This window comes from Zerene cesonia, chromosome 13 (genome assembly GCF_012273895.1).
Source record: "Zerene cesonia ecotype Mississippi chromosome 13, Zerene_cesonia_1.1, whole genome shotgun sequence".
Lineage (NCBI taxonomy): Eukaryota > Metazoa > Arthropoda > Insecta > Lepidoptera > Pieridae > Zerene > Zerene cesonia.
Window position 1 is genome coordinate 5128890 of NC_052114.1, and position 27992 is coordinate 5156881.

At 29.5% G+C, this 27992-nt stretch overlaps 3 protein-coding genes across 3 annotated transcripts; all 3 read left to right on the plus strand.

Moving 5' to 3' along the window:
- Positions 1-1421: 1421 nt before the first annotated feature.
- LOC119831486 lies at positions 1422-6966 on the plus strand (the record flags this gene model as incomplete). The annotated part of the gene is made up of 2 exons (XM_038354869.1): positions 1422-1882; positions 6770-6966. Coding segments are annotated over 2 exons (621 nt in total), but the record flags the coding sequence as incomplete, so codon positions are not given.
- A 3462-nt stretch (positions 6967-10428) lies between these two features.
- Positions 10429-12255, plus strand: LOC119831277 (larval cuticle protein LCP-30-like). The gene is made up of 3 exons (XM_038354575.1): positions 10429-10443; positions 11245-11480; positions 11895-12255. Exons 1-3 carry the CDS (start codon positions 10429-10431, stop codon positions 12253-12255), a joined length of 612 nt encoding a protein of 203 aa, XP_038210503.1.
- A 6074-nt stretch (positions 12256-18329) lies between these two features.
- On the plus strand, positions 18330-19302 carry LOC119831278 (larval cuticle protein LCP-22-like). The gene is made up of 3 exons (XM_038354576.1): positions 18330-18760; positions 18838-19009; positions 19177-19302. Exons 1-3 carry the CDS (start codon positions 18330-18332, stop codon positions 19300-19302), a joined length of 729 nt encoding a protein of 242 aa, XP_038210504.1.
- Positions 19303-27992: the final 8690 nt, after the last annotated feature.

The following is a 27992-nucleotide window of genomic DNA, read 5'->3' on the forward strand; positions in this document are numbered from 1 at the left end:
TATTAAGTTAATTAAGAAATATAGAGCTAAATTCAAATGTATTGTTATTGCTGTAATGATTTATTTCTTGTATGTATTTGAATAATAAACTTTATTAAGGTGTTGAATGATTAATGTGATAATAAATAACGGAATTTCATATGCTCTCAACAGTATTTAGCTTCTAGAAACATTTCTTAAGTGTGTGCTATACCGAAGCGTTGTCTTCAGAGTGCTTGTCAAATTATAAATTCCATAACAAGTATACTGTTGTCTGACTAGTTTGGGGAGCAGATTGACACAAGGATATAAATAAGCAAATTAAGTGAATTAGATAGTTGTATGCATCTTCACGTCAAATTTGTTCCGTGCATTGTCATTATGTATAACGCGTAAATAATGATTTGACATTTAAGTAGGTAGTTTTTTATTTCAGTTTTTTGTTGTTAAATGTCACAAATGTGATGCTAATGTTGTGATAAAAAATAGGTGATGTCCGGATTCACATCAATATTTCATGTAAGTGAATATTTAACGAGGATACCAAGGATAAGTCTAGATAGTAAAATAGTTAATTTGTGACGGCTAACAGGATTTTCTATGTCACATGGTCCCGTTTAAGTGAATAATATTTATGTAAATGTTAACTGTGAGGTCGTCAGAATGCAAAGCTTAAGTGATCATATTATTGCATTTTACGATGGCTGATATTTATTTTATGCAAAGCGATGTGCAGTTAATCCATAAGCATTCTATATGGGAATTACAATTCTCTTATGAGTCGGTCGTCTTGGAGCTACTTGTGTGCTGTAGGTATTTTGTGAATTTAATTTCTTTTTTCATGAACTATCATTATAGTGCACAAGTGAGTGAACCGTACCGTAGCGCATGCGCTAAGAGGCATAATGTCATGATCTATGCTAATTCATTAACGTGACCTTGTCACACCTGATTTTAGGATTCTGATCCACTTTTGGTATGTCTCGAACAAAATTTATTATACATCTAAATGTTAATTAAGGCAATGAGGAATAAGATATTTTTGACGAATATTAGCTGTTATCTCGCTAAAATACTGCTTACTTATGACACATTATCTGATCTAGTTTCAGATCCAAAACATAACCTGCGGAGTAAACAACTTGTACGGGTCGGGGTGCGAAGAATCTATTATTAGCAAATAAAAAACCAACAATAATTTTATATTACCGTTAAATAATAATATTTATAATGAAGCTAGTTTGGAATTTCGTAAGTAATTAATGTATATGATGATAGTAATGAGTGAATTATGAGATTACTTTAATGTTTCTATTTCGAATTAAATGCACATAGTGTAAATTATATTTTTATTTTTTAAATAACGATTTTAATACTGGCGAGTTATGCAATACTTTGAAATTATTAAACCAATATGTTTTTATAAATTTATAGCCATATGATTGATTTTCCAGGTGTGCCTCGTATCATTATGGACCGTAGTTCAATCTTCCCCCTTTGATGATGGAAAATATAAACCTAAAACCTACGATGAATACGACGATGGAAAATATTATAGACCTTTGGATGAGGGAAAATATGTTCCGGGTGATGAGGGAAAGTATACATATATTTACCAACAAGGTGTCTATCCCTTTGATGGAACATATAAACACTTAGAACGTGGAGATTCGAATGACTATATCGGTTTCCAAATATACGCACCTAGATTCCCCTACATACACAGGATAATTAAGGAATTGATAAGTAAATATGTTTCACCCGACATCCTCGTGTTCAGTGAAATAGAGCCGGAAAATGTGGAAATCTTTAACAAGGGAATCTCTGACGCTGAAATTGCGATGAAATGCAATTTAATAGATCCAGCAAGTAAAAACAGTACTGACGCAGAAGTTGTTACTCAGTAAGTATTCACACTTTTCAAATAAATTTTTACTTGTAAGTCGCCTTGGTTCCTGGGATGATCGAGATTAAAACTAAAAAACAATACTCTCATTCAACTTTCTGCTAACGACGTAGTTTTTAAAATCGTTTCAGTAGTTTCAGAGTTGGCTTCGCAAACTTATAAACTTTACCCTATATAAGTTTGTAGTTACATAACAAAGGTGTAATTACGTTTTCTTATAAGAACATTATTGGTATTTCTAATGAAAAGATAAATAAACCAGATTTGATTTCAATAAGAAGCTCTTCAGCCTACTGAATAAATCACTTCATTAGCCCCCTCTTGACCTTTCCGTGTTCCGGTTTGAGGTCGCTGCTCAAGGTCTTATTGATAATTAATATTAAATAGTGCAGTTATTTATATTAAGTATTCGGAATTCTGAGGACATAAAGGCAATATATCATAGGATGTTGGAAATACCACGTTATGATCTAAAATATTAACCGAATTATATTCTATATTACTATAAGTAATATGTATTAATACGATTATTGAAGTCAATAAACTCTTAGGTTTCTAAATTTATTGCAAAAATGATAAACATTATTACAGTAATTAATCAATCTTCCATTTATCATGCACCTAACTTGTACAAATTAATCAAAAATAAACACGTGCTTAAATAAAAATTCAAAAAGAAATGTTTGCGTCTTTAAAAGTATAGACATCGTTTATGGGCGAATGTCATCATTTTTCATTCAATCACGTTATATTATATATGTATTATAGTATCATCGGACATTTTTAAACAATGATGCATGTGTATATTTAACTGTAAATGTTTAGATATTCGAAAAAATCCTAAGATACACAAATTTTTAAACCAAAAGTTTAACCATATTTTTATTTCTTTACCATATTTAGATTGTTACTGAGATAACAAAGAAACACATAAAAAATTGAGTCGAATTGATAACCTTTCCTTTCTTAAGGGGGTTTATGATAAACAAAGCACTTAATAATTGTTTTTTTTTTCGAAAATCAACATCTACCAGAAATGGAAATAGTAAAGGTTCATAAAATTCGTTTCTCTTATAAATCCTCACATTTACCAACTCATTTGAGTTAATCTTAGGATGTACTGGTAAAACCTAATATTAAGTAATAAACGTGCTTTTGCTTGTTTTTTTTAGTGATATACAAATATTACCATTTATGTAAGAACTGATAATTAATATAAGAAGATTTTAGGATTTAAACTTGCGAATGGATCAAAATAAGTGGTGGTGTGTGGGCGGTTTTGCGTCCAATGCATGATAGTCTGTTCTATGGTTATTTTTTCGGATTTTGCACTTCTACATCTATATTATATGTGTGAATAAAATCATTAAAATTAATTCTATTTGGTAGTTTTATCACTAACAAGTGATTGCCTATACATAACTTATAAAGTGTTTTCAAAAAGTTCTTAATTTATGCTTTGGTAGGAAGAATATTGTTTGCGATAGTCGGTACTTACTCTAATAAGTGAAGAATATATATTAAATGCGAATAAATTATCAACGTCGGGAGTTTAAGTTGGCTAACCACTCCCGTATAGGTAACTAAATAGTTACTATGATGTGTGTGATGATAATAAAAAATCAGTGATTCTTATCCCTTCTAGAAATCTTCTCCTGGATAATTACTGCGATCTTTATTTACTTATTAAAAATAATATGACTTACAAAAAAAAAAAAAAACAAATGTCTCACATTTTCTCATACCGATTAAACGTAAGGAAACTATTAAATTCTGGCGATTCTAATCAGGATAATAAAATCCTTGATAAGAATGAGAAGTTTAAATCTGTCCATTTATAGTAATTCTAAATCGTGTTTAGAGGAATCGGTTATGTACAAACATATATTTTTTTTTACACATACATACTACATAACTATACACAAAGATAATAAAAAAGCTGAAACTTATATATACTTATCAAACCATAACAATTACGAGTTGGGTATTGTTACATTTAAATGACTTACAAAATGTCTAAGAGACCTTTTTAATAATATTTATATTTGAGCATATTTGCATTAGTTCTAGGTAACATATAATTACAGTGCGAGCTTTTTTGTCAAATGGTCATTATGCTATTAAAAAACTAGAGTTGGGCAATTCTTTTAAATTTTCTCAAATAATTTCACCAGAAAAACGTACATGGTAACGTACTTATTATACATTTAATTTTTCATTATGAAGCTCTTTAGAATCGTCTTATAACATAGTTTTACCATTTATAACCGTTTCGGAATACAGTTTCTACAGAAAAGAGTCAGCAAGAAACTCCGTGGTTGTTATTTTAAAATTATATGTGTCTATGGTTCTTAAGCTGTCCTGGGGTTCTTAAGCGACAACATTTCAGGGTATTTCATCTTCCATTCATACTTTCTAATGATATAGAAGGCTTTCTATAATAACGTAATTTAAGATTTTATTCATATTCTCTAATGATATAGTAGGCTATCATTTTTAAACGCGTTATAAATTTAGCACGACTAAACTCTTTAATACTATGAGGAATTCTATAATAAAAGTCTGTTCTATAGTTTGCCTAGTTCCATACATATTTTGTTCCTTGCATTATGAATGTTTATCAGCTGCTCTAGTAACGCGATAAAATGTTATTTAATAAATGTACAGTTAGGATACTAGTATTCTGTAAGAAAGATCTGAGTGAGATCTGAATGTTTCAACTTCGTATTTAAACACAAACCAATTTAATAGTATAAAAACAATCTAAATCTTTAATATTTTATATCCTTCAAATTATACCAGTTTTGACTAATATGCATTATCTCACATTTAATTTTTAAGACGATTTCGTTCTCGTTAATATCAATAGTATCCATTTCATTTCTTAAATTGGCAAGATTTTATTTAAAAGCGATTGAATTAATCAAAATGAGTTATTAATAAAACATACGTCAAAAATCATTAATCTGGCTGAAATATAAGAAAAATAAAAATACAATTTACATTTATTAGCTTCAAATCCTTGTACCAGAATATTTTATCATCGATAGTTAAATTATACAGTCGAGATTTTATAACCATTTCTAAAAAACAATGGTTCACCATTTAGAGCAATAGGTTTCTTTATATATATTTTATTATATATTATAATTATTTGATCTATTACTTTTCATTTCTTTTGCGAATGAGGTATTATTTATTTATTAAGGAAAGCCAACAGTTTTAGCACTAATACAAAAATATTTAAAATCAAAAATTAATTCATATGCAAGTGCAAAAACTACTTACAGGCTATATAAAAAGAAATTTTAAGAAAATTAATTAAAACATCAATCACACATTTTGATAAATAAATACACATTCCATGATATAAGTCTATGTATAATCAGTATGTAAATGACATTTTTTAATTCACTGCTTTCAACTCCACAATTCATATTTATCATTACAAACAAAACACATATTTTATATGAATCGAGCATACAAAACATATTTAAAATTATGTTGAAAATAAAAGCCGCTTATCATCATTTGTGAAATATATGTTAGAATCAATTGTTCATTTTTACATATTATAGACTGAAAAATATTGCATTTATAAAACACTTGTGTCAATTTTGTATTGTCATTTAAAGATAAAATTACCCAAAACAGATCATTCGGTCTGTACTAGGTTAAATAAAATTTAAATAATATTGTAACCGGTTTGTTGTGAAATTATGAGACAGTTTATTAAATGATAGTTTAATGTCAGATAAGTCTAATTTATTATGATTAGTCTTATAAAATTTACGTGAACTGTATAATCAATACAAATATCATGTTTTAAGTCTCTTTAATTCGTGATAGCGCGAGAGCTTTTTGAGAATCCTACATAATGTTATACATATTTTATCCACGAAAGAGATTGCTAATAAAACGTAAATTGAAATTATTTTCAGTTACACCTGAATATGATATATGAATGGAATAATGGAATACATTTGCCGAACCACACTATATTTTGACAATGTTTTTTTACTACTGGCAACGATGATCTTTTCAAGTAGTAAATATTTATAATTATCTCGACCAAGGTCTCAGCGAATTATAGATAATTTATTTGAACGTAATCAATAATCATGTTACGAATTCGACACCGGACGAGCGTCGACCGAACAAAAAATAAATAGATTTTTCAATGTATCTGCACATTATTCATATCGCCACTGCTCGAAACGGTAAAGGAAAAAATCGTGAGGACATCAGCATGTCGAAAACTTTAAAGTTCGACGACATGTGACCTCTGCCAACCAACCAAGTGGAGAGTTCATAGCAGTATTTTCAAATCATAATAAAAATGTTTCACCATTAATTAATTCGCTAATCTGTGAGAGAGAAGTTTGATGGCGTAGTGTTATATTGCGCAATGCAGTGTCGATAAGAGTTAAACTGCCGAACTACTCACACAAAGGATGTTTTGAATGTTTTATTCATAATTATGCAGGCACTGTTTTGAGATATGTAATATGTTTTCATGTAATATCGATAGTACAATAACAAGACAAGTAATCAGTTTATTACAGGTTTAGTTCAGTAAATCGTGGATATATAAGTATATAAACTAACTTTTGCCCGCGGCTTAGTAGGAATAGTTTAAGGGATGTTATAATGCATAAAAACTTTCTTCTTGAATCACTGTATTGATTAAATAAAACCCCTTTAAAATCTGTTGCATAATGCTAAGCAAGCAGACACACTGATGGCGGAAAGCAACTTTGTCTTATACTATGATGTAGTGATAACAAACGACAGATTACAATAAATGATTTATCATCAATTCATTTGCAAGTTCAAGACTTATAAAGATAAAAAGAGAACTAACAAGTTTTTATACTCTTTCAGATATCCACCATTAATGAAGTTAGAAGAAGGTGAAAATCCAGGTACGCTCTACAGTTTCAAGGGTACAAAACTACTTAGTTCAGTGGAAAACAAGCTGAAGACGAAACTGAAATTACAGTATGAAGTGTTCGTGAGGGTCGTTGAAGAAACTGAGCTTTAATAGGGACTATTAACAGTGTTCGCTGGTGATATGTGTAATAGAATGATCTTAAATTATAGTAAAATATTTAATTAGATATTTTTTAATATTTGTTTTATTAATCTTCAAATGCTATTCAATTAAAGGTATCATTAATGCATCAGTTTAACATACAACAATACAACACGAGCTTATAAAATGTGATGGTAGATCTATGAACATAGATCATTTTCTTTTTAATTATACATATTATATATTAAACACCAATATGGCCACCATGTATAAGCAAAATTACACGACACAAATAATTAAATTAATCAACAAACGATTTTACCGTTATGGTTTGCTAGATTAATGACAATGAAACTAATTAATATTATCATTGAACTAAATACAGACGAAACGTTATCACGACTATGTGAAAGAAGTTCTATTTAATATATCATACTACCCTGAACACATAAATGATTTATAAGAAAATATAATAAACAAAATGTTGTGTGGGAGCAATATTTGTATAAATGTTGTTGTCTAAAAGATTTATTCGATATGTAAACGAAATTTGAATGATGCGGAAGCGTTGATTGCAAGAGGCCTATTTATAACTATTCATAATAGAAATAATTTTGAGAATGCACAGCACTTCAATTTGTAACAGTTATTTGTATATATAAATTACATTCTAGATCTGGATTTATATACACAAATAAGAACGTAATCGTGTCACAAAATTATTGAAAGTCTGATTTTAAATGCCGTAAAAAACATGGTAGGTAAATAGAATAAATACCTGAATGTTGCAATAACTATTTATTTTTAATGTTTTTACAAAATCTTAATCTATCTAAATTTACTGCATATAATCGTAAGTTTCAATTTGTGTGTCTAAATGTTAATTTTAATATTTTTCAAGTGGAACGCCTGTAAGATGAAATCTTAAAATATCTGGGTAATGTAAAAGAGAACTATATTTGTATCTATTTTTTACAACTAGTCATGTCTTAAATATGTATACGAAAGTTGTTAAAATTAAAACTCACTAATCTATGATTTAGTTTTCATGAATTACATTATACACAATATATTTGCATTAGAGTCTTCTGACTATGTCACAGTGAAAAGTAAATAACGCATATAGGTTTGTAGTTTTTAAGTAATATGGTAAACTTTTACTTTGTTCAATGTACTACACTGATAATAAAATATTTTCTAATACTGATTTTTCATTTGTATATTGTCTAATTATAATGTTGTTTTAAGGGTATCTGTAATCTGTAATTGTGTAAGTTTGAAATAATATAATAAGCACAAAGAAACAAATCGTCTTCCAAATTAAAAGATTTGCTTCCACAATTTATACTATAGTAGTAATTTAAAATAGGTTACTACGGAAATTTAAAAATTAATTTTTTTATACACTGGTGTAAAAAGGAAGAGGTTAGAAATCTCGGAATTCTTTAACTATATTGATATTTATTAAAAGCTCAAAGTCCGTGATAAAATAGATTTTTTAATAATTTTAAAGTAAAGTTTATCAAACGATAAACATTTTACTTTTCTAAAGAAAAATGTGTATAACGTTGGGAAATCACAAAGAATTCCAATAAAATAGTAAATGTTATCTAGTGTATTATTTTTGGACGAAAAAATCTCTCTCACCACTGAAACAAACAAAGTGATAGAAACCGACTCGTTCGTTGCAACTTCTCTCACTGCACACATCACAATGAAACATACATTGGAAAAATGTTATTTGTCATCTTATGAATACAATAGACGACCTACTGTTTATTCATATATAGATAAGAACAAATTCTTAGCTCTAAAGTGACCTTTTAGAGCAACAGTTTGACGAGCAAATGTGGCCACTAAATAGGTTTATCGCGTCTATTACCTATTTGGTGGATGATTATTTATTAGCCTGATAAAACTTCGATTATAATATCATTATTGAATAAATGTTATGGTGATATTGATTTAAACAGTCTCTGAATTTAATGTTCATATTCGTCAAATTACGTATATGAATGAGAAATTTTGAAAGAATAGAAAAAATTTGATTACGAGGCAGGATCAAATTTTTTCTATTCTTTCAAAATTTCTCATTTATAAAACATTTCAATGCTATAAAACTAAAAATTAAATTTACGTTTATGAAATTAGTCATTGAATGTTTTTTTTTTTTTATATTAACATTATTTAAAATACGTGGCCTTATTTTTTTAGTAATATCTCCTCAACGATTTGCTACGATATAATTTGAAGTCACTTTCTCTAATTAATAATATTAGGGTTCTCATACAAAAAAAATAAAGCCATGCTCTCCAAAATAACATAGCAGGAAGAAATATACCATAAGATATATCTTATATTGTTTTTAATATCAAGATATTGATACCCATCATGTGATTACGTTTAAAAGGGTCCAAATAACTAAAATATATTAGGTCGTAAATAAAGGATTTAGCTTTTATTGGTCCCTTTAACTTCTTTATTGATACACTGATTAATGATGCAATATTGCCGATGCGCCGGAGGCTTAATGTTATATAATGTTTTTTTTATATATAGTTTTTGCAATCTATGGAAACTTTGAATGTCGCTGGAGCGCTCTGTAAATTAAATGTTCAATTATAATAGCGTATTTAGGAAAAAAGAAAGGTTAAGAAACTAGGCGATATTTTTATTACCACAACTGTAACGCCGTGATATGACAATATAACTTAGTCGTATACAAGAGTAAAATACTTGCATTTATAAAATCTTAAAATGGAGGATTTTTTTGCATCGGACACGATTTACTTGCAGTTGTGGCTCAGTGGTGATACCTCGGACTTCAAAATCGATAAGTTGGGGTTTGAGACCAGGCGAGCGTGCAGGAAATAAATTAATTTTTCAATTTATCTGCACATGTAGATAACATCATCACTGCTTAAAACGGTGAAGGAAAACATCGTGAGGATACTGGCATGTCCTGAATCAAAAGTTTAATGACATGTGACATCTGTCAATCCACACTTGCCCAGCGTGGTGGATTATGGCCTGAACCCTCTTAGAGGCCTGTATCCCAGCAGTGGGAACATATATGGGCTAATGATGATTATGATAACGATTTACTACAGTGAAACCAAAATGGATGCACATTTGTATTGCTTAGTATGTGTAGGTTAGAAAATAGGATGGTTGTCATTTATCTTTCAACTGTAATGTGCCTACACGCATAACGATAACCTTTATATTTTACAAAACATATGTAACACATATTTATTTTTTGCCCATTGATTGATATTTGGTTGGGCGCGGTAAATGACGCAATAAAACAGATCGATCCAAATAGGTAGGTCTCATCCAATGCCACCTTTACTAACAGAAGACGTAAATTACTTTTTCTACATATTTGGAACATTTAATCTTCTAATAAATACTCCATTTTCGATTCCTACGACTGTATAAAACCGAAACGATAGTTTTATTTGCTACCATTGTTCTTTTGATCCCGGTCCCAAAAGTGTTTAGCATCATGAAGTGTTTTGTGGTAAGTTAGTAAATATTTTTTTGTTTATTTAACACAAAAGATGTTTACTGCTAGAGTAAATTTTATGCTTTTTTCTCATTTATTTTACTTATATGATACCATGTAGCAATAACATTTTAGAATTCTTCATTTCTAATACAAACTTACTAAAATTTAGAATAAAACAGAGATATGACTGAACCATTTATGCTTAAACTTTCATTAATAGTAAAGCATCTAACATAACAATAATGCCATTAGTGGTCAATATCAGTCTACCCTACTTACTTGTTAAGAAATGACACTTTGTCTTTCTTAGAGGCCTTTGAGAATAATATTATATGTGTGGACGCCTTCTACTACAGAAATTGATATAATAAAAATATTTTTCAATATTTATATAAATCTATCAGTGCCTATGTTTGATATTTTTACGGTGTCTATAGCAAGTGTAACAATGTTCATATAATATGTGTAACTATACATAGTGTAACAAATTTTACATGTGATAGTCGAGCACGCTTCGGCACGAATTGGGCCAGCTCGTACCGGGGAAGTACCACCAAGTACCCCCATAGAAATCCGGCGTGAAATATTAGTTTGATATTGTGTTTCGTACGGTGAGTGGGGGAGGCGGAGACCCATATCCTATTCCTTACCCTTACCAAGTCATTTCCTTTATTTGAAGTCGACAATCCATTTGTAGAGTCTCTCTTCAAACGTTCATGGGCGGTGGTAGCGCTTACCATCAGGCGACCCACCAGCTCCATTGCTGACATATATGTATTAGTTACCCTAATGTAATACTTTAAACGTTTGCAGGCAATTGTTTTTACTGCTTTTATAAGCAGCACATTAGCGGTCGACGATGGCAAATACCACCCCGAACGTTACGGGAAAGAGGGCAAATATCAACCATCAAACGATGGCCAGTACTACGACTACGTGCACAAATATAATAACTTTTATGGGAAGAACATTTACAACCCTGCGTACTACCCGCTTTACTACAATTCGATAAGGCCGTACCAGGAATTGGTAGCGCCTTTTGTTAAGAGGTTAGCATTGGTACTTCTGACATTTCCTTTTCTACCAGCCTGTTTGAAAGACAAAACTCTATACAAATAAGGACGCCTTTTGTCAATTTAATTGTATTATAAAAAATTTGCTTGGTTCTTTTTGTACAATGAAGCATTACAAATAAATAAATAATTTGTCAAACTCTTCTCTTTTTCAAATATAAGTAGTTCGATTATAATTTCATCAAATTATAACTTTATAACAATCAGATAATTATGCCAATGTATACTTCTATTAACGGAAACATTTGAGCATTCTAAAAATATATATTTAAATAGTTAAATGTGTATCGCCTACTATTTAGTATAAGCAAAGTAACACATGTACATAATTTCTAAATATTATCTGAAAGGCATGAGTGTTTATAATCAAGTTTTTCTTTTTCATTTCAGCGACTTCCCAACTCAAGTTGTTGTCACAGCACGTCCTCCCATCGTAACAAGCACCGCTGTACCACTTGTACCTTCAACGGTCAAATATGTACCTTTGTATGCCACCAACCAATACCTCAATGGAAGGAACGCCAGAATCGTAACACAGGACAGTGATTCAAACGAAAATGGATATCATTACAGTTTCCAAACCGAGAACGGTATATCTGCCGAAGAGACTGGTAGTGTTGCTTCAGCCTCAAATGGAGCGGCCAGAGTAAAGGGCTTCTATGAATACGTAGGAGACAATGGTCTCACATACCGAGTAGATTATACCGCAGACGAAAATGGATTCCACCCTTCAGGCGCACATTTGCCTTAGGATAATTTAATTACGAAAATCAATATATTTTTGTATAAAAAGTCGAAAATGTAACAGAAATGCTATGTGTACCTTCGAAAAGAGTATTAAAATAATTAAATGTATTAAATAAAATATAAACTGTTACTTAGCTACTTTTATTTTAAATTTTACTAATTAAATAGGCAATTGATTTATCGATTGTCACTAATTATTAATAAGCTACAATAATGTTATATTTGGCAAATACCTTGAGTCACGCTGAGTTTTGCACTCACACCTTTTAAATTTATGCACCTAACAATAGTTTAATACAAATAAAATGAAAGAATTAGCATACAAATGGTAAGTTTATAATTGTGAATATGAAGTGTGAATTAATTGGATATTGTTACGCACGTAGGATGTGTATTTTTATCTATTTGTTTATAAATTCCATGCTTTCATAGTTTTAGGTGGCATTTACGAGCAATAAAACTATGAGGAATCAATTATATTGTATCACTTCTAGTTTTTTGAATATATTTCAAACATTTATGGAAACTGGGCCTGTCGCCAAATTTGCATGTAAATTAAGTTTATGAAAACTTTATTAACACATTGCTGATACGTCATAAATAGTCAAGTATGTCATATTTCAATATGTTCATATTTAATGTAACTGAAGAAAAATATAGAAATAAGCTCTAAAGGACATCAACTCTAATTTTGAAATCTTAAATTTAGTATGTTACGCGTTCATTTTTATTTTTTATTTACATAATTTACATGGTTTTCGCAACTCAGGTATTCGATAAATCAAACGTTACCTCGGCTATAGGCGTGTTCGCGAAGACCTGGTTTATTTTCTCTTATGTATGCTAATAATATTATAGATACCTATCGTATTGTGTATTTTATCTTACTAGAAATCCTTTAGTAGTTACACCTAGAAGTATATTATTTGTTCTGTTCAGTACAGTAATTTTGTACACATGACACAAGTGGAAACTAAATTTATTCATCTAATGAAATGTGATAAAATATGTATAATCGGGATAAAAAGTATCCTATCAACCAAGTCGGCTCATACCCTGCCTGAATACCAATTTTCATAAAAATCCATTCAGTACCAAACAAACAAACTTTTACATTTATAATATTTGTGTGACTAGTGTGATAGTGTTATCCCAACCTCCATTATACGAGAAATATTTATAACATTTGTCGTTGTCCTATTATAATTGCATAAAATAATATGTACTATGGTAAAATAAAAGTCCAGTATATATATATATACAGTTTGTAATATGTGCTATAATAAACCCTTGAAATTATTTTTTAAATACTAAAAGATTACTTATACTTATTATATAGATTTAAAAATCATTGCTATAGTAAACGAAAGAATTACAAGTAATGTATCGTATTATGTGTCGTTACGCGCCCTTGACGCGTTTTTGACGCCCACGCGTTTTTGGTACTGAAATCAAAAATAATCAAAAAATTGATAAAAACTTATTAATCTTTCTATAAATCACAGGAAAATAATCTGTTCAAATAGCCAAATGTTGTCTTATTTATTTTGGGCAGTTAGGGGTGTACACATAGAGTTTTAATAATTTATCTAATAGAAAAATGCGTTTGCGATTTAATGTTGCATATTTTACGTTCTCAGGTTATGAAATACATAAGCTCCATTGAACATAGTACACCACAGGCGGACATTCTATACTTTTGCATACGCTGATTAAGTAAAAATTATATAAACAACAAAACTAAGTAAAAAATCATATAAAATCGGAAAAAATTAACAGATCTGTGTATATTTAGTATGTTTTAGTTTTTATATTGTAAAGCGCGTGTAAGTGTATTGCGTGATAAAGTTGAATAAATCAAATTTGATAAAAATGCACAAAAAGATGCTGTACCCAAAAAATTATGTTTTATGGACAGCTATAGGTAGTTCATGACCGACGGAGAATAAATAATCTCACTGTTTAATTCCGCCAAAAATAAATCTTGTAAGAGTTATCTCTTAAAAAAAATGATTTCTTATGAAATCATTTTTTTTACTTGTGAATTAAAAATAATGTTACAGTTGAAATTGAGTCCTACTTTTTTATTGAAAAATACATTTTTCATCTATTTGAATGTTTAAATTATAACATGAAATCACGAACCGAAACGGATGCAGAATAACGATAGCTAATTATAATATTTGATGATTCATATATTTAAATAGGATTGAATTTTTCTTAAACGAAAGAAATACTTATCTTTATAGTCATAATTGTGGTATAGATTTACATAAATGATTATTTAGGTTCGATAAAATTTGATAATTCAATTCAAAAATCTATTATCTGAAAAATAATAGAGCCTTCAATGTACGAAGAGATTTCATTAATTTATGTATATGTACGGCTTGGGCATGAAAAATATCAAATTATATACCTCAACAAAAATTCATATTCCGTAGGCAGTTTATATCTATAAAACAGGCTATACATATTATAATAAAGGTGTAGAAGTAAATATTCTTACTTAGTTATATTGATAATATAAATAAATAAACGATAAATTAGATCAAAACTGAACCTAAATGTAAAAAAAAATATTGTCTGTTTGTTCAAGCATTGTGCAAGAACTAGTGCTTCGATTATTATAAAATTTGATAACATTATAATTTAACATTTTGGGCATTACACTGGATACAAGTTATCCCTGATAAGTATCTTAAAAAAAACAATTAATATAATTTGGCGGTAAATAAGTACGTCCGTAAACGTTTATAAACTACAACACAGGCGAAGCCGCCGGCAACGAGCTAATTGTAAATAAGTTATTTTTTTTAATTTAATAATTAATGATATTTACAGAATACTAGCTGACTAGACTTTAATAGATGAGGTTTTATTTTCAAATTTAAACATTTTACGGACCCTTCTATAAGTCCAATCTATATCTACTCTCCTATTATATTCAAAGGAAGTAATTAATGTCTATAAAATGAGTATTATAATTTATGTTTAATTTTTTTTTTAATCCGATGTATCTAAAAAATCACAAATGAAGCGTTTTATAAAGTCAATTTAAATTGGTTCCGTGTCCTCAAAAACAAGAATCATAATTTATACTTTGGATTTGCTAACTTATATTTTAATGGTAGACTTCGAGTTATATATCAGAGAATCTACTAAAAATTAGAGCATGAATAAACAACCTTCAGTTAAGAAATCGAGTTTTGATGTTAAAATAATCTCTTTATTATTATAACACTGGCATTGATATTTAAATATAATAATTTTTAACTCGATTTTTATCTTAGCTAAAGTTATAATTAACCAAAAAATTCAATACGAAATGGATTTTTTTTCTTGCTGTAACAAAATGAATATTTATTGTTTCGTTGCCTGCAAGAGATGGCTCTATAGCCGTAAGGTAGCCTAATATATAATTGGTGTTCGTTAAAAGCCACAGTACAATAAAAGAGCAAAATCAATTCTTATATTTGCTGTATGCAGTATAAATAAATAAATAAATATATTTTTTTTGTCATGTGCCTGGCAACTAATAACCGTTAAGAACATTTTAAAGCACTCCTAAAATTAAAAACAATAAAAAAGCGCTAGTACATAACTAAATCTCCAATACCCATCTGTAGTATGCGGGCCGCAAGCTTGAGAGATGCTATGACGATATCTTCAACCTTTTTTTTTCTTTATACAATTGAATGTCAACCAAAAAAAAGTAGAATTTTGCATTTTATTTGAACTCTTTATCATTCCATTGTTTAACATTTCCTCATATAACATAACATTATATAACTATATCAATAAATAAGGACCCATAATGTTTAGATAAGACATCATGGCACACTGAGTAGCCTTAGGCTTCAAAAGCTTGGGAGTTAAGCCGGTATTTTATAATAGTCATCACAATTTACTCGTTTTGGTTGGACTCCCTACATTTTATCTCCATCTACATCGGAGGTTATAAAATTTACTTAATAGGAGCATACAGTATTTATATTAAATTTTCTTCAAACTCATTCAACGCTTCTAGTTCACGATTCTCTATCGATGAAATGTGTTGCATCAGCTGCAGCAGTATTATCAAATACTATAAGAATAAAAGTATACGTAGATAAATCATATATTTAAGTCATAGTTATAATTGTATGGTAATGTCATTTTAAATATTGTTTTTTTATCAAAAACCTGCATCGCCTTTAAAAAGTCACAACTAACCCAAGTCTAAATGGGACAACACGGCGGGAACCAGTTTCAAATTTAAAAAGAGTAATAAAATCTGTTCATCCAGTTAAAAATTATGAGTTTCAAACACAAGAAAATACAGCCAGCTTGATAAGTTCCTTTTATTTTGAAGTTGAAGTGAAAATAATCAAATCACTCAAAGTCATAATAAACAGTAATTATTCTATCTATTTTCTATTCGTTTGAAGGACCAATGAATTTATTTTGGAGATATTTATTTGCTTCGACTTAACATTTGTAAAATGGTTTTTTGTTTGCTTTGTGTTAATATTTGAGTTTCTAATATGTTGCGTGAAGTTGTAGATTGTTTAAATTACTATTGTGGGTTTAAATAGAAACCTTAAAATTTTTAGTTCGAAGTCGAAACAATTTATGTTGAACAAATTTGTTATTTTATGGCAAGGTAAAAAACAAACCACTTAGAAACTTAAGAACAAATAAGAATGTGCACTATAAGTAAAGTTTTAAAAAAGGCAGAAAAATAGTAATAAACAATTGTTACTTTACAAATTTTAATCATATTTGGGAAATTGTAAATGAAATAAATAATATATTAAAATAAAAATAAAAGAACGACACATCAAGTCGATCTTATGTTGTTAACATAAAACTTTACCTTTCACATTTTCTTATAGCCTCACCTTACTAAAATATTATGAATACAGTATAATTTATTATATATATGCTGTAAAAGCATTATTATTGAATAATATTTTTTTAAATTTCGACAGGTTTAAATGAACAATTTAGGATATGATAAGGTAATCCTTATATAGCATATATGCTTTCGGGGCATCATGTTATAGTTCACACAAAGTTTTTCTATACAGAATCTTAATCTGTCTACAACTTATATGAATTCTTCTATAATTTATTTGATAACATTTCATTTTATAAATATTACACCATTCAATATTTAGTATAAAAAAAATCATTTTAGTATTTTAACTTATTGTTGTATTTGTTTGCTTAATTGTAAGCTTTTTATTTATGTAAAATGAATTCAAATTGCACCAATTGAATTCAGTTAAATTCAATAATTTAAAATAAACAAAATAACAGTATATGAAATTATTGTCCATAATTATGAAGTACGTAGTAATTTAGCTGTAACTAGACGCTGAGTTTAGGTCTTTACTGAAATTTTGGGGTGTTTTATTGACTAGTGTATATTAGAATACAAAGATAAACGTCTCATTTATAACTGGCATAAAACTTTCTTTTCTGTTGTAGTAGTATCATATTATTAATTGATTGAAGTAGTTCCATATCCTAGAATTTTTGAATTATTTTAATAGCAGTCGTAAAATGGCGTGATTTGCATATTGATTTGTTATCCAAATCTTATGCACCAAAGACAATTAAATATTTACTGTTGTGATAATAGTCCTAAGTTAACACTAATCTGTAAAATAATTAAATATTTCAGCTAAAATATACATTTTTATTTGATAAAAATTACATAAAATTTATTATTTATTACTAACAATTATTTTAACCAGAAACAGTTATTTTCTAAATTAGATCAAATAATCCCATAAAGTGACCTTACGATATTATATGACTAAAGCGGATCAACCAAGTGTTATTTAATAGTAAAAAAAAAACGTCCTCACACTATCAACGAAATATTTAAATATTATTGCAATTCGCCGCCTAAAGTGGGTGGTTCTTTGTGCCATATAAAAGCGTGCGCGGATTTTTTACCCGCATTCAAACTAGTTCATCCAAGCTAGGCTAATCTTAAAAAAATCACAATGAGATTCGCTGTAAGTAAAAATAATTTTGCGAAAAAATCAAACGTTATATTATACAAACATTATATAATATTAAATTATGTATTTACAGGTGGTCGTATTAGCCTGCGTCTTGGCAGTCGCCAACGCCCAATTCAACCAGGGCCAATACTTCCCCCAACAGGACCAATCTGGTCAATACAAGAAGTACAACAGCCAATACAACGCCTACAACCCTTACAACCAATACAACAACCGTTACAACCAATACAACCGTTACAACCAGTACCAACAGAACTACAACCCCTTCAAGCAATACGTGTCCACCACCCCCTTCCCAGTCCGCCCCGTCACCGTCACTGAGGTCCCCGCCGTTAAGGTCAGCAGTGCCCCAGTCGTCACCCCCAGCCCAGTGGTCGTCCCCGCCCCCGTCCCAGTCGTTCCCGTCGCTAGGGTCGTCGCTGATGCCCGTTCCGCTGAGACCGTCAGATACGGAAACGAAATCAACGCAGACGGTGCCTACAACTACTTGTAAGTAGTACCTAACATCACTGGTTTTAGTGTAAAATGTTAATTTGTTTATGTTTATTTGACAACGTATGTTTTAGCTACGAAACCAACAACGGTATCGCCGCTCAAGCCCAAGGTACCCCCCGTAACTTCGGTGGTAACCCCCCAGTCGTCCCTGATGTCGCCCAAGGATCTTTCTCCTGGACTTCCCCCGAGGGTGAAGTGATCTCCATCACCTACGTCGCTGACGAGAACGGCTACCAGCCAACCGTAAGTGTTTTATAAGTTTTTTTTAGTATCCTTATAAGTAATATTTGGAATTTTTTATTGAGCAATATATTCCATTACTAAAGTAATACATAGCTCTATACATTTTAAATAATTTATTTTTGTCATGGACATTTGAGCCGTATCACTAATTCTTATTATGTTTCCAGGGTAACGCTATTCCCCAACCCCCACCAGTCCCCGCCCAGATCGCTCGTGCTCTCGAGTACATCTCTAAGTACGCTCCCCCCGCGCCCCTCCCCGTCGTCTCCGCCAGCGCTGTCGCCAAGAACTAAATAACATCTATTTCCTCTCAGAATCTCATCACCAACAAAATTTAATTCGACACAAACTAGTTCTAATTTAAGACTTGTATAAATGTATAATAGTGTCATAAATAAAGAGCCTATAAAGCATTCTTGAAATGTTGTGTACAAACTGAAAAATAAATAGAAATAGTTAATAAAAAGTTATTTCATTCTTTAAATAATTCTATCGTCAAGGATGTTAAACGAAATAGGATATGTTTTTATAAAATATTCTTCAAATGTATTTAAATCATATGAGAGAATCCCATTAATCTCGTTTAATATCACTGATTTCAAAGCCATAAATATAAATTAATAGACTGATTAATATTCGATCAATAGCGCTGGTTTTGACTATTATTAGAATAATAATTGTTATTCTCATAACAATCAAAGAATAGGTAGTTTGTTTTTATATGTTTTATTGTAAAAGCGTATGGAAACATCTCTATATGTGCCCCCATTACATGGCCAGCAAGATGGAACCATAAATACTAAGAAAAGTTACATAAAAGGAAGTAAACAAAATACGAAAAGGGCTATTTTATTCAAATTAAAGTTAATACATTTATTTATAAGAACAGTTTCGTATACACAAGCACCTATTTAAACTCATTATTGCTTTTCATCTATATTTTTTTTGACATAATGATTATCATACTATTGAAAAAGAAGATTACAAATTTATTTACCTGTTAGCCTTCATACTGACCTGATATTCGCTTAAAAAACTTCGATAAATCAGCCAAACTGTATACTCATTAATAAAATTACATCTGCGAAGTGACCTTTAACATTCAACTAAAGCTGCGATTGTTTTTGTTTATATTGATAACAAATTTTAAATTATATGGGATCAAATTTCGATTATGGTATCGGTTCAGTAGTTTTTGCGAAAGAGTAACAAACACACATACATCCTCACGAATTTTCGCTTTTATAATATTAGTAGGAAGTAGGATTATCTTGGTAGAACCATTTATTTTCACCGGTAGAATTTCGGTCCTGGTATACATGGCTTTGTTGCGGTACATTTTGCACGGATATTGTTGGTTTAATGTATCTCTTTAATTAATATTTAATAGAAAGAACTATTTTAAAAATGTTAGCAAGCAAAAGGATCTGTAGAGTAATTTTCATGTATGATATTAAAATAAGCTTTAATAAAATAAACTTAAAGAGCTTTTCCATGTCCGCCTTTTTATTATTAGGTCTTGAATATTTTTATATACCAAGATACAAAAAATAATAACCATAACCTGAAGTACAATGTGGGGATTTATTGATGTGTATTTAAATAATTTTAACTTCACTCATTAAAAAAGCATTCAATCATTTTTAAATTGTGCAAGCTTTTATGTAGTAGATAGACATTAATTGATGACCTCTCAACGAACAATACATTTTTTGTCATAACTTTGATTGTATCTAAAATACGTCATATTGAAAAATATATTAGAACGCGTATGTGCGGTTTAAATTTAGTATTAACTACACGTAGGCTGTGCAGTTAATGTTAGTTTCGATTAGTTTTAATAATTAAAAACGAAGAATACGAATACATGTTAACTGAAGTCACTATTTTTTATTGCATTTTGTGAATATAATAAAGAAATACTCAACTTCCCCAGAAATTCCCTACAAATTAATTAAAGAAACTATGTCAAATTTTCAAAACGTGATTAAATATTTCCTTAAATATAAAAGAATCAAATGGCTCAAAATCATTGAACGTATTTCATTTTGTCATTATTTCATAATTGATCAATGCATATTCAGAGGCATTAAGCTACCTGCCCAGAACTTGAAAATAATGGTTTAGAATAAATTTTGGCAGAACATTCGCAGACGACGTGATTCTGATGCGTATAATATGTCATTGTGAATAAAAAACCTCGAAGTGCACGAGATGAAGAAGGTGTGGCATCCGGACATAATTTTATTATTAAGTATTTATTTGACTTTCAATAGAGTTTAGTATACAATTGTGTAAAGTAAAAGTTTTGTGTTACGGTTAACCATCAGCATTTGGATTTCTCCTCATCTTACTTACCGAAGACTAACCATAATACCTTATAAACCAGAATTTTTAAAAGATATAAATTGTTGTAAAAAAAGTCTCGTGACCCCTTGTGGGGCCTGGAGCAGATGCCTAGCATATCTGTTTCAAATAGGCGAAAAGCGGGTGATCAGCTTTCTGTATCCTGCCAGACCGAAACAGATTTTTTGTTGTTGTAAGTCCCCACCAGGAATCGTACCAAGGACTATGCTTTTGCGGTAACCACTGTACAAGATGGCGAACTAACTGTTTATACAATATTAATTAAGGAAGAAATATTTTTTTTAACTTAATTAATCGAAAAATGAGCCGTGATCAATCACGCCAATAAATCACCTTCACAGTATAACTTATAGAGTAAATCTTTTATATGAATCATCTTCAGTGTTAAGTAATGAGTTAGTTAATATATGAAACGTTAGTGTCAATTTTACGATTTGGAATAATTTAATATAATCTATATCAATTTTATTTATTCTATCTAGGAAGTCTGTGTCCTTGAATTTTATAGACATGTCACATTGGTTCAAGGCAGAAGCAGCTGAACCCACACAGTTGACCGTTCTTCATCAACCACATCGATTACGCAATCCGACGAAAATTTGTATAACTGGTTTAAAATTGTAGACTAATCTTTAATCAACCTTATAAATCAAATGTACCAAAATTAAAAGATTGAAATATTTTACAACTGTTTTGATTTTTGATATAAGATATATTCTATTGGTTTTTTTATAAAATCTTAGTAAGGTATCATAGAAAATGTTTTGACCACATATTTTTATAGTCAATACAATATGCAACAAGGATATATATGACTTAAATTTCACGCGTGACGCTATCACGCGTGAAATTTGTTTTAGAAAATCGAGATATTAAGCCATTATATCCTAACCACTTCTTGAAGGAGGTATTCAATTTAATTATAATTGTAACCTGTCAATAAAATGGTATTCCTAATAACTCAAAATCAAACTTTTTGTGCTTTTTTAAGAACGTGAAATTACTCTCAAACATCTATATATTGATTTTTATTCGATTGTTCTACCTATTCTGTTATTACCCTTCAGCGCAGTGGTAAATAATACACTTTAGCCTACAAACGAGAACAATTACTTATTATAAGTAATCTAAGAGGAATAAACGTGACTGTCGAGTGTCAATTTAATATTAATTGCTTATATTGGTCGTTATTCACAAAGCTGTAATATTATACTGATGCCCTGAATGGTAATAAATTTATGCATGATACACCTTCTTGGTGTTTAATTAGATAATATGTCAAATAAAAAACCCCAGCAAGAACCTCGTATTTTGGTTGAAATTAAGTGTATGACCAGTTGACAGGTTTTGTGGTTAAGGCTTTGCGTAATAAAAACATCGGGGGCTTGAAATTAGACGTGCATAATATTTTATCTGTATAGGCATATTACCTAAATTATAATGCTCTATTTGAAATAATTTAAAATTCAAAATTTCAAGACATCAGTCTAAACTCCAGTCTTTTGTCTTTTGCACCTAACCAGCATGGGCGTTTATTTGCTAAATTAAAAAAGCCTACGTATAACTAACATGCAATTATAGGAACAATGTCAAGCTGATTATGATAATAATGGTGTTAAATTAAAATTAGACGTTCCAATTTTAAGATTGTTTTTTTTAAACCATTTCATAATAGCTTTAGATAAACATATAGTAAGGCTATCATGCGAATATGAAGTGAACCGTGATTTAAATCGCGAAGAAGCATGCTCAATTTCCACTTTTCAACAACTCAATTTACAATGTGTGATGTTCATATTTAAAATGAGATAAATATGAAATATTGGTTTAAAGATGGTTCTGACGTAGATATAAACTATAAAGTTGCATCTCCTTCATTTCTTGCATACCTTTACCCATAAATGTCAGGTAAATCAAAACTGTTAATGTTGTTTACTTAAAATTATGAGAATCGTAAGACAGCATCAAAACAGTTTATTCAACGTTTTAGTGATTTGAAACAACCCATTTGTATCACAAATAGCTGCAATTCCCATGGTCTCAACAAAGGTGTAATTGAGTAGGTATGTATTGTGATAGATGTGCATCACGAATAAAATCTATCGTCCTCTTATACCAAGCTGAATGACCTTAACATTTTGAGATGCGCTAGCACACACCATATTTGTTTGTGGCTATTAAGCTTACTATTTTATTGTAATTTAAATTGACAACAAAAGTAAAAAACTAACATATACAGTGTTATAACATATCCTTAAAAATTGGGCGGGTACATGCGCTATCAAGTGGTGACTCCCTTTACAGGACAAAATGTGCATATGGGCTACTAAAATAAAAAAATACGTAAGGAAGATTCAAACATGCAATTTTTCTAAATGTATATTTGGTTCAATTACATTATTTAAAACCCACATCATTTTCTAGAGTTACGAATCTTAAAATATGTTAATAAAAGAAATACGAACTTTGTAGCATCATGCATTAATCATTGTTCAGATTAATCTATAAATAAATTTTCTATAATTTGAATTTGAACCACCAAATTAATAGTACAAGATTTGAAACACGGTGTATTCTTTATCTATCCATACAATGACCCCCGTTGAATAAGGAGTAACGACCTTTTTTATAAGTTGTTGAAATCTTTCCGTAAAGAATTTCATTAATTATTTTAGAACTAGAAGATCCTGTCTCGTGTTTTTAACTTTTCGACATAGTTTGAATACATTACATAGTATTTTACTTTAAAATATTTTGTATCATAATGATATTGTCAATTGTTTCTTTTGTTCAAGGCTTTTTAATAGAGTACTAGTTTAACTCGTGTGGAAATTTCCATGGGAAGAGACGTTAAGCCTATACCACTCTAATACCCAAACTAGAATAATTATATTTAGACACAAATTATATCCTGAAAACAGTCTGTTGCGATGTAAACAAAAGGCAAAGAATTGAAACATTTCCGTCCTTATAATATTAGTGTACCTTCTAATATTATATTATATTGGATATTGAGATGACCGGAAAGGGGTTTCGGTGCTCGTTTTAATAATAAATGTGTTTTATCACGTTTTAATTTTATTAGTTTTTGATAAGCAAGTGAAAAATTGTAAACGTAAGGAATATTATTTATGTTGTTTAGTAATTAATCATGTCAGACATTTTGATATATTTATTTCAATAAACCTAGAACAATTTTTGTAGCGTGTCCTTTGTTGTCTTGTGACTTTTCAATAAATCAAAAGAATTAATGATTTATTGAAAAGCTTAAAGCTAGAGAAAAAGAACTTTCGTAGAAGCACTCAGGGCCTAGCCGCGGCAGCAGCTATGGAAACACGTTGTGCTTCTATCATTCTTTACTACCCACGCACTTTGTGTTTCCGCTCGAAATCCATACAAATCCATGTCGTAGCGGTGCTTCTGCATACACTTAAATATTCATGCGTTAATTTTAAGTAATTTTGTATTAAAAGCTTTTATTTTTATAATTCATAATAAAAATTGAATGCGATGAATATAAAATCGTACCTAATTTGAAAATTAGAATAAATTATTACGTTCTAAACTTGTTGATCATATTTAAAGGACTATTCCTTTATACTTGAGTACGTTTTTATACAAAAAGTTGATATAAAGCTTTTAATACACAATCTTTCAATAAATAATGTAAAAAGAACCCTAAATTATTCAGATACCGAACAATACACAGTTCAAATGAAAATATAGTAGGCGCCCTTACACAGGCCACAACATAAACAATCTAACTAACACATACATAGAAACATGCTCAAATATACATACGCACCCGCTCTCTCTCACACATAAGTACTCACTCTCATCCGTTAAATTTAAATTCATGTAAGAAAAAAAATTGCATTATTATTAGCTGAATTACTTTAATCTAAATAATTGTAATGCTATTTTAATGTTATGAATCATAATAGAAGGTGGACCCCAAAATACAGGCTATTTGTAGTTCAAAACTGTATCTATAAAAAAGATCAATGAATGATTTGTTACTTCGTAATGTTAAAGATTATTACAAAGACATTGTAAATTTAAATACATACTAACTTGAATTATTAGAACAGAAATGATTACCTAATGTTAAATTTTTACAAAAAACTACTCTCAATGTATATTTTATTTTTAAATATGTCTATTTTATTGATAATCAGACCCTTCACCAAAAGAGTGCCATTTTTATTTATATATTTAACTATAACTACAGATAACATAATACTATTCTAGTACTATAACGATAGAAATAAATCTAAAACTACTTTAAACTGGTTTGTATGTGGAACGTATACGATATCATCGAAAACAAAATCCTGTAGTTTTGTAAAGACTACATAACTATAATTTATATTATATTTGCTCTTTGATACATAAGAACTTAAATGAGTAAATGTTTGATTGCGGGTACCTACTCTAAAAAACGTTTGATAGAAGAAAATAATTTTATCAGAGATCCAGCATGACGCCATGTGTGTCATCAACTGGATAAGTATGTAAATGCAAGTATGTGATTAATATAATCTTCTTATTTTACTTGTATTATTATTACAAAACAAATTATTCATTTAATACCAACATGTTCCGTATATTATAATCGATACTGTTAATGTAATGATTACGGATATAAATAGTAATTTCAGATTCGATTGAAATATCTTATATGACATTCCAATAAACGAATCATACGCATAAACGAAAATTCGAATGTTTTTTTGTTGTCTTTTCGATTACCTCGTGTGTTTATGATAGGAGTGAGTCTGTAGAATGTGCTATTTAGTGGAGTGATTAAAAAACAATTATCTTAGTATATTTTATATCTATTATTCTATAAAGGCCTATTTAATTAACATGATTATAGGCTATGTATGTATGTAACTTCAGCCAGTAGGAGCTGAATGAAAAATGTAACGGAAAAATCTTTAAAGAGAAAACGAAATACTTTAAACGTATTTCAGGTGAAGTCGGCTGTCGGGGCATGTATCTAGTAATATAAAATATATACCATCTCGTGTTGGAAAAAATAATCTTCAATTATTTATATGATTGTACATAATTCATACTCCTTTTTATTAATTCATTATTGTTAACGTACACGTGCATGAGCAAATGTTTCTTTTATATAGTCATTAAATGTCATCGACTTTCATTAATACTAAACAGATTAAAAATAATGGATGAAAAATTAAAAGTTTACTTACTCGCGGTAGTGACTTTTATTGGTTGTAAACATTATATTTAAACCGCAATTTGTACTGTTCGCAACGTATTTTTTCTAATGAAAATATAATCACACTAGCTGGTGTCTGCGACTTCGTTCGCGTGAACTTTGTACGTGTACAAACTGGAGGCTCATATGTTGCTCGGACTTAATATCTTTACAACAAAAAACTTTCATTGAAATCCGTCGAGTAGTTCCGGAGATTATTGTGTACAAACAAACAGACACAATTTTCTTTATTCGTGCTCGATTGCTGTTTTAAACACCCTTTAATTATTAATTATTTTTAATATAATCAATGTACAGATACAGTTATTTTACTGCTTTTATTATTTGTATGTCTAAATTTGATTTTAGCTTAAATTTGTTGATAATTTAATTCAAAGTCCTTTTTTTTATTATAGTAAATTTATGCTATATTTAAAAAGGTTTGAGGCAAAGATATCAGATATCTTATCATAGGCAAATGGTTCTATTTTATTTATAAGAAATGGAACCCAAAAACCACATTCCAGAATTATTTATTTTAGCAAAGTGATCTCTTTCTGCTCTGAATATGTATTCAAGATGTGTATTCATTATAATTTTATAGCCGCATGAATGACATATTATGCCGGTATCCGGGTTAAACGAGTTAATGTAAAATTGTATTATAAATACCTTCACAGCTGCCACAATATTTTATAACGATACCATTTTTTTTCGGTTAGTCATCTTTCGTCGGTGAAACAAAACAGGATTATCACTGGATCAGACATTTCAACTTAAGATTTATAGTATGTATTTAGTAAGTCGTTGAAGAAATAAGAAGATAATTTATTTTTTGCTTTGGCAATATATACTATATGTTACCAGTAAAGTTAATTATTTAGGTTTTATTAGAATTGCCAGTAACAAAACTTTGATATTGTTAAAGAGTTTAATGACTTTTATTTGTTGTACTATTGTGAATGCTTAAGGATAGTTATAGCCTAATTTCGACACTGAGGCCTCGTGGAAACAGAGGTTGACCGATGGTATAATGACAAAAATAAATCATGTTAAATCCATCATAACACCCAATGATATTATGTAAAAATGTTGCCGTTGTCACCCACGCGATAAATTATACAAATAACAAATTTATTATATAAAAATATCCAACATTGACATTTAGGTTGAAATCCTTGTGTATAACATACATAGATATGGAATTTAGTAATAAATGGATATATAGGAAAATAATTAAATGCATAAAAATGTGAACGGATGTTCTCACGGGATATTGAATCACAATAATAAACTGATTGATGAGCAAACAGATTAAAACTATCTACAATAATCTCCTTTTCCAGCTTATTTGTATTCATCTTGAACTTAAAATGCTTGTGATGTTCA

Excerpts from the sequence above, each read along its gene's own strand:
- LOC119831277 (XM_038354575.1), top strand. Across the intron at positions 11,481-11,894 it reads GTAGCGCCTTTTGTTAAGAG|CGACTTCCCAACTCAAGTTG; the intron begins GTTAGCATTGGT and ends TTTTCATTTCAG.
- LOC119831278 (XM_038354576.1), top strand. The coding sequence starts at position 18,330 with ATGTATTTACAGGTGGTCGTATTAGCCTGCGTCTTGGCAGTCGCCAAC. Across the intron at positions 18,761-18,837 it reads GACGGTGCCTACAACTACTT|CTACGAAACCAACAACGGTA; the intron begins GTAAGTAGTACC and ends CGTATGTTTTAG. Across the intron at positions 19,010-19,176 it reads AGAACGGCTACCAGCCAACC|GGTAACGCTATTCCCCAACC; the intron begins GTAAGTGTTTTA and ends TTATGTTTCCAG.